Consider the following 8588-nt stretch of genomic DNA (forward strand, 5'->3'; position numbering starts at 1 on the left):
CCTAAATGGGCTGCAGGTACCGCCTCATGCTACCAGTAGTGACAAGGACACTAGCAAAACAAAAGTAGAGAAGAATCAGTCAGGAAGGATAAGGAGAGAGGAATTATCTGTGGCCACCACCTGCAAAACCATTCCCTTTTTGGGGGTTGTCTTGCTGTTGCCTCTCCAGTGCACCTGTTGTCACTTTCATTTGCACCAAAACAGTTGACATTGATTCACAATCACTTAGGCTTCCTAACTGGACTGATTGATATCCCTGAAGTTCAATTGACTTGGTGTTATACTGTGATGATGACATGTTCCCTTATTTTTTTGAGCAGTGTATAAATGTAGAAATAAATAAATGTCAAAATAAATAAATAAATGGACATGTATTTATTTAATCATTTATTTATTTCTACATTAATATATTAATGTATTTATTTCAACATGTATTGAATTATGAAACTAATATATTTTGATTACATTTCTAAATGTTGCTATACTAAGCTTCTGAGGAGTTTCAGAAAAGAATCAGATAATACCCCACTTTGCTCATCGCTCCTCACAGACAGGTGTGGCTAATCTTGGACATTAATCAGCAGCCTGGGGTGTCTTCTTCCTTTCTTCTTCTTCTTCTTTTTTGTCTCTTCTTCTCTTCCTTTGTTTGATTGTAGACTTTTCAAAGGTTTTAACCCAACCAATCATATTCAAATACTTCCTAACCATGAGCTCCATGCCTGATGAGATTATGTGTTGTCATGACCACTCAGATTATTTGGTTTGCCAAGTTTACAAAATACCCCAGAAAATGGGGCCCTATCTGTTTAGGCTTAAGGTAATGAGTTGACCCAAACCCAGCTGTATACCATATATCATATCATTATTTTTCTGTATTCTGCAGACCACGATGGCTATGATCTACGCAAACTCAACTCTCCTCAACTACAGCACACCCAACATCACTGACAGACCATGGACTCCATTTCTAGGATGTGAAGAAATGCTTGCTGGTATTCTGTTTGGCCTAGCTATACAGATAATCAATGTTTTGCTGGGCATACCAGCCAATATGATGGTACTTTGGCTTTTAGTGAGAAACACAGGTGAATCCTCCACTTCGGACATCTTCATATTTAACCTTGCTTTGCTGGATGGCTTCTTTGGCATCTTGGTTCCTCTTGACATGGTCAATGTATTTTTTCTTAATGACAAACAGGTGTGGGGTGCACAGATGTTTGCCTATGGTGTGAAAGATATGGGGGGGCCCCTGTTTCTTTCTTGTATGTGTTTAGACCGCTACCTAGCTGTGCTTTATCCCATCACTTTCACAGGGTTAAAAGATCACAAATACAGAGCAGCTCTCTCTGCGGTGGCATTGGCCTTTACTTTAGCCTATGCCATTGCCAAGACTATTGGTGGAATTAGCCATTTTGAAAAGATATTTACTGTCATTGTCCTCACTACCTTTGCATTTATGGTTTTCTGTAACATTTCCATCCTGTGGGCTCTAAAGCGCTCTGGTCCAGGGAAAGACGAGATGCATCCCATGAAGAAGAAAGCCTTCAAGATGGTTCTTTCCATTCTGGCTATTTTAGTATTTAACTATCTCCCACCAGTCGCTCTTTTTCCTTTTCAGGTCTATTACTCTGCTGATGTATTTAGGTGCTACATCCAGCCCATTGCATTTTCCTTTGTTAACATCAGTAGCAGCACTCAGCCTTTAATCTACTTGTCCAGAGTGGAGAAGATACCTTGGTTGACAAACCTAAAGAAAAATATGTGCTGTTCTGAAGAGACCCCCTGTTCATAAAGTTAGACCAACCGGACAGTTCAGATGAACTTTTATAAATCTCATAATGGTACAAAATTATCAAAAACCATCAGCCTATATTCCTCATTAGATGTTCATGAGGAATAGTTTCCTTTGTATATGTAAGATACATGTTTCTTTTAGTTTTATATCATCCTGAAATAGACTTTTGGATTAATTTTGTCAGCACCTTTCAGGATTTTGAATACTTGCTTAAAGACTATTGTCTAATATGTAAAAGAAAGGAGAGATTCCATTAATTCCATTTAATGCCTGTGTATGGCATTGCATTTTCTGATTACTAACATTTGCTGGGCTTTTGTTTTTTTATAATCACTTCCACATAATGTAAGAACATTTTCAAATCTAAACAAATACATAAATCCCTCTCTCTCTATATATATATATGTATATATCTATATATATAATATATATACTGTATACATACATATTTACATAAATATACATATATACATAAATACTGCCTTGTGTAAACACTGATCAGCCATAACATTATGACCACTGACAGGTGAAGTGAATAACACTGATAATCTCGTCAGTGGGTGGGATATATTAGGCAGCAAGGGAACATTTTGTCCTCAAAGTTGATGTGTTAGAAGCAGGAAAAATGGGCAAGCGTAAGGATCTGAGCAATTTGACAAGGGCCAAATTGTGATGGCTAGACGACTGGGTCAGAGCATCTCCAAAACTGCAGCTCTTGTGGGGTGTTCCCGGTCTGCAGTGGTCAGTACCGGTAAGTGGTCCAAGGAAGGAAAAGCAGTGAACCGGTGAGAGGGTCATGGGTGGCCAAGGCTCATAGATGCATGTGGGGAGCGAAGGCTGGCCCGTGTGGTCGAATCCTGTAGCTCAAATTGCTGAAAAAGTTAATGCTGGTTCTGATAGAAAGGTGTCAGAACACACAGTGCATCGCATTTGTTGCGTATGGGGCTGCGTAGCCACAGACCAGTCAGGGTGCCCATGCTGACCCCTGTCCACTGCCGAAAGTGCCTACAATGGGCACGTGAGCATCAGAACTGGACCACGGAGCAATGGAGGAAGATGGCCTGGTCTGATGAATCACGAGTTCAAGGTGTTGACTTGGCCTCCAAATTCCCCAGATCTCAATCCAATCGAGCATCTGTGGGATGTGCTGGACAAACAAGTCTGATCCATGGAGGCCCCACCTCGCAACTTACAGGACATCTTGGTGCCAGATACCACAGACACCTTCAGAGGTCTAGTGGAGTCCATGCCTCGATGGGTCAGGGCTGTTTTAGCGGCTAAAGTGGGACCTATATTAGGCAATATTAGGCAGGTGGTCATAATGTTATGGCTGATCGGTGTATATATACAGTGAGGGAAAAAAGTATTTGATCCCCTGCTGATTTTGTACATTTGCCCACTGACAAAGAAATAATCAGTCTGTAATTTTAATGGTAGGTGTATTTTAACAGTGAGAGACAGAATAACAACAAAAAAATCCAGAAAAATGCATTTCAAAAAAGTTATAAATTGATTTGCATGTTAATGAGGGAAATAAGTATTTGACCCCTTCGACTTAGTACTTGGTGGCAAAACCCTTGTTGGCAATCACAGAGGTCAGACGTTTCTTGTAGTTGGCCACCAGGTTTGCACACATCTCAGGAGGGATTTTGTCCCACTCCTCTTTGCAGGTCCACTCCAAGTCATTAAGGTTTCGAGGCTGACGTTTGGCAACTCGAACCTTCAGCTCCCTCCACAGATTTTCTATGGGATTAAGGTCTGGAGACTGGCTAGGCCACTCCAGGACCTTAATGTGCTTCTTCTTGAGCCACTCCTTTGTTGCCTTGGCTGTGTGTTTTGGGTCATTGTCATGCTGGAATACCCATCCACGACCCATTTTCAATGCCCTGGCTGAGGGAAGGAGGTTCTCACCCAAGATTTGACGGTACATGGCCCCGTCCATCGTCCCTTTGATGCGGTGCAGTTGTCCTGTCCCCTTAGCAGAAAAACACCCCCAAAGCATAATGTTTCCACCTCCATGTTTGACAGTGGGGATGGTGTTCTTGGGGTCATTCCTCCTTCTCCAAACACGACAAGTTGAGTTGATGCCAAAGAGCTCGATTTTGGTCTCATCTGACCAAAATCGTTTCACCCAGTTCTCCTCTGAATCATTCAGATGTTCATTGGCAAACTTCAGACGGGCCTGTACATGTGCTTTCTTGAGCAGGGGGACCTTGCGGGTGCTGCAGGATTTCAGTCCTTCACGGCGTAGTGTGTTACCAATTGTTTTCTTGGTGACTATGGTCCCAGCTGCCTTGAGATCATTAACAAGATCCTCCCGTGTAGTTCTGGGCTGATTCCTCACCGTTCTCATGATCATTGAAACTCCACGAGGTGAGATTTTGCATGGAGCCCCAGACCGAGGGAGACTGACAGTTATTTTGTGTTTCTTCCATTTGCGAATAATTGCACCAACTGTTGTCACCTTCTCACCAAGCTGCTTGGCGATGGTCTTGTAGTCCATTCCAGCCTTGTGTAGGTCTACAATCTTGTCCCTGACATCCTTGGACAGCTCTTTGGTCTTGGCCATGGTGGAGAGTTTGGAATCTGATTGATTGATTGCTTCTGTGGACAGGTGTCTTTTATACAGGTATAAGAGAGTGCTCCTAATCTCAGCTCGTTACCTATATAAAAGACACGTGGGAGCCAGAAATCTTGCCAATTGATAAGGGATCAAATACTTATTTCCCTCATTAACATGCAAATCAATTTATAACTTTTTTGAAATGCGTTTTTCTGGATTTTTTTGTTGTTATTCTGTCTCTCACTGTTCAAATACACCTACCATTAAAATTATTGACTGATCATTTCTTTGTCAGTGGTCAAACGTACAAAATCAGCAGGGAATCAAATACATTTTTACCTCACTGTATATATATATATGTATAGCAGCACTGTTGGGGTATTGTCCACAGTACCTGGGCTCTATAGAGCAGGGTTTAGGAAATACATGGCAGGGTACCGTGAAAGGATGTGTATTTTATTATATATACATTACTCTTGCTCAAATAAAACAGACATACAGATCTCTCATTAAACACACATGTTTTTATTTTATTTTATGTATACAACCTATTCAACACTGTGAAAAACCAAAGTAAAATGTTGATGTTAAACAAGACTTAATAAAATAAAAATAAAAATGAAATTGCTTGGTTAGAGAAGTATTCACGTATTCAATTTGGTAGAACCACTTTAACAGGTGTGAGTCTATCTGCATATCTGGATTGTGCAATAAATGCCCATTCTTCTTGAAAACAGTTCATGCTCTGTTAAGTTGGATGTGGATCGTTGGTGGACAGCAACCTTCTAGTCTTGAAACAGATTCTCAATCAGATTCAAGTCAGGGCTTTGACTTGGCCACTCTAGGACTTTCACTTTCTTGTTTATAAACCACTCCAGTGTTGCTTCGGCTGTGTGCTTGGGGTCACTGTTCTGCTGAAAGGTGAATCTCTGTCCCAGTCTTAGGTCTTTTGCAGACTCCATTCAGTTTCCCACCTACCCTAACAAGCTTCCCAGTCCCTGCTGCTGCAAAGCATCCCCATATCATGATACTGCCACCACCATGTTTCACAGTAGGGATAGTGTTACCTGGGTGATGTGCTGTGTTGGGTTAGTGCCAGACAGAATGCTTTGCATCGGACTACAGAATCTTTTGCCACTTCTTTTTGCAATTTTAAGCAGGATTTTAAGTTTTTTTTTGTTTGTTTTTTTATAAATGGCTTCCTTTTTGCCACTCTTCCATACAGGCTATATTTGTGGAGTACCTGAGATATTCTTGACACAATGACAGTTTATTCCATCTCAGCCATAGAATGCGGTAGATCTGTCAGAGTTGTCTTCTCTGAACAATGACTCTTACCTGGCTGCTCAGTTTGGCAGGATGGGCTGCTCTATGCAAATTCTGGACTTGACTGTGCTTCAGGGGATATTCAGTGCCTTTCAACATTATCAAGAGTTGTTTTGAAAGCTCCTTGGTCTTCACAGTCATATCTTTGGTTTGAATGCACTACCTGACTTTGGGATCTTACACAGACAACTGTATTGTAACTGTAGGTGAAGAAACTGATTTTAGTATTTTATATATTAAAAACATATCAGGAATAAAGAAAGGGAAAATCTCTTAAAATCTGCTTATTCACATACTTTTGTTGTACAGAAAGACTAATTGAGATGATTCAAGTAGTGAAATGGGATGATTGTTAATGATTGGTCAATAGGTGGCTTAATGATGACCTGTATTGGCCTTTGAAGGCTGGAGGACTCAAACCCAGTTTAAAAAAATCAAGTTAAGTCAAGTGCAAAACAGCTATACTACAGCAATAATGTAAAGGGTACCTTGCACCACACTACGAATTTAAAGACTACGCCACCCTGGTTATTTTACGAGTGTCTGGAAACTCAGTACCACCCTTCCCTGTGCAGATTTGGCAAAAATCTCAGGACAACCAAACCAAACAGCAAAGGAAAATACATATTTTATCCCCTAAAATAGTTTAGAGTAAATATAACAATTTACTCATTTCATTGCACAAAGTCTGCAATGAAAAGAACTCTCCTGGTAAACACAGGAGATATAAAACAAAACCTAAAACTATACTAAAAACTCCTTTATTAAAACCAGGTGCTAAAACTACCTTAAAACATAAACCTGACTAAACTAAACTGACTAAAGCAAAAGCAAAACAAACCTAATCTATAACCTACTCTAAAACAACTATCAGCCATAACAAAAGGGAAATAGTAATAAATGGATAAGTTCAATAGCACTTATCGTTCACTTGTGTACTACACTACATGTCAGTCCAGACAAAATCTCAAACTCCAAAACATATAACTGAGTAGTTCAATCCAGTGGCTCCTGTGGGTGGCGCTCCTCAATCAGTCTTACTCCTTTCCCCACCAGCGGCTCCTCTAGAAAAAAGGCTGCTTTCCCCACAGGAATGCCTTTCTGGAAACTGGGTATTGAGTCTTTGATGGTGGAGGTCGATGGCGGATACAAGTGAGAAAACAAAATGTATGAAATTAATTATTTTGATAAATCACTTATGAATAAATTCCTCAGAATGTATTTCAAAGAACAAATCTAACTAAAAACTTTGAACCCAATCAACTTAATCTGATGCTTCAGCAGTCTTCAAAAGACCGGGGTAAGGAGTATTTTAGGATATTTCAAAGCTGTGCCATGAGAAAAAGAAGTGTCTGCGTGGCAGCACTACCACAATTCACAGTTCTTCTTCCCCCGGTTGTTGTCTGGGGGGGATCTTACTTCAGCTAAAACAGAAGCAAGTCGGCTGTGACAGTGAAATCATATGCAATTAGGTGAAAGTGTGTCAGTATGAAGAAACTGAAGTACACAAGGTGAGAAGTGTCAGACATGATTTCAAGTTTGACAAGAGCAAAGCAAAGGCAGCTTTAAAAAAAAAAAAAAAAAAACATTGGTAAACTGCATTAAATGTGGTTACAAACACAAGTACAGGAAATGCCCAGTTTGTGATCAATATAAATTCTGTAAATCATGTCAAAAAAAAAAAAAACTTTTACAAGGCGTGTAAGACACAGAGCCAGCAAAGACAACCAAGAAAAATGAATGCAGCCAAACAAACTGAAGAAAGTGGCAGCATATTTATACACAGAGTTGATGTTGAGATATCTGGAACCAAGAAATAAAATTTGAGACTATGGCCACAGCAGAAGTTGAGGATTACAACTATGTGACTTTTAAGCTTGACTCTGGCACTAAGTGCAATGTAATGTCAAGAGTGTTCAACTCACTTAGATTAAAAGAAAAATTGCACAAATCCACCTGCAAGTTGGTTACCTATTCTGGCACCAGATGGCACCATTGGGTCAAATATCACCTACCTGCGTACATAGAAGACAAAGTAGATAAAAAGTTAATATCCAGATCATTGCAAAGATTCCCCAAGAATACTTGGATGAGTAACATGTCTAAAAATTGTTTAGAGATTATATGATGTTAAGGTCCTGAGTAATGACATATTGAAAACTTTAAAGATTTTCTGGTTTAGGATGTTTACTAGGACAGTATCATATTATCATAGTATCACAGTTCAACCCAGAGAAAGGTTCCAGAGTTGCTACACAGAATGGAAAAAATGGGAGTGGTTGCAAAGCAAATAGAACCGACAGATAGAATAGTTACAGTGGTCAAACCAAACAAGATCTGGATATGTATAGATCCTCAGGACCTCAACAACGCGATCAAACAGGACCACTATCCACTGCTCACATTAGAAGAGGTTGTATACATGCCAAATGGTAAATCCTTCTCTGTACTGGATGCAACCCAAGGGTCCAGGCAGGTCAAATTGGATGGCAAAAGCTCTAAACTCTGTACGTGAAACACATCCATAGGAAGATACTGGTTTCACTGTCTGCCTCAGAGGTGTTTCTGAGATCTGTGGCACAAATGCTAGAAAGCTTAGACAAAGTTGTCAACATAATCAACAACATTCTGGTCTGGGGGAATCACACTATCACACTGTGTGTGGATGCCAGCTCAGAAGGCATAGGAGATGTCATACTCCAAGATGGAAGGCCTTGTGGCTTATGGATCACGAGGCACTCACGGACAAAGAAATGTACATGGCCGATATGTTGAGCTGAACATACCTAGAACAAACAGAGCGAAGACCTGTTGAGAGAAGAGGTAGAGGTCAACTGGATCACACCTCAGCTTCCCATCTCAGAGGAGAAACTACAAGTGTTCAGAAAAGCAACAGCAGAAGAT

At 40.3% G+C, this 8588-nt stretch overlaps 1 protein-coding gene across 1 annotated transcript; it reads left to right on the forward strand.

Annotated features, from left to right (window-relative positions):
• Positions 1 to 889: 889 nt before the first annotated feature.
• Positions 890 to 1792, forward strand: LOC136749031 (hydroxycarboxylic acid receptor 2-like). The gene has a single exon (XM_066702969.1). It carries the CDS (start codon positions 890 to 892, stop codon positions 1790 to 1792), a length of 903 nt encoding a protein of 300 aa, XP_066559066.1.
• The last annotated feature ends 6796 nt before the right edge of the window (positions 1793 to 8588 follow it).

The sequence above is a fragment of the Amia ocellicauda genome, chromosome 5, assembly GCF_036373705.1.
Source record: "Amia ocellicauda isolate fAmiCal2 chromosome 5, fAmiCal2.hap1, whole genome shotgun sequence".
Lineage (NCBI taxonomy): Eukaryota > Metazoa > Chordata > Actinopteri > Amiiformes > Amiidae > Amia > Amia ocellicauda.

Bases quoted from the DNA above. Each gene is read 5' to 3' on its own strand.
- LOC136749031 (XM_066702969.1), top strand. From the start codon at position 890: ATGGCTATGATCTACGCAAACTCAACTCTCCTCAACTACAGCACACCC.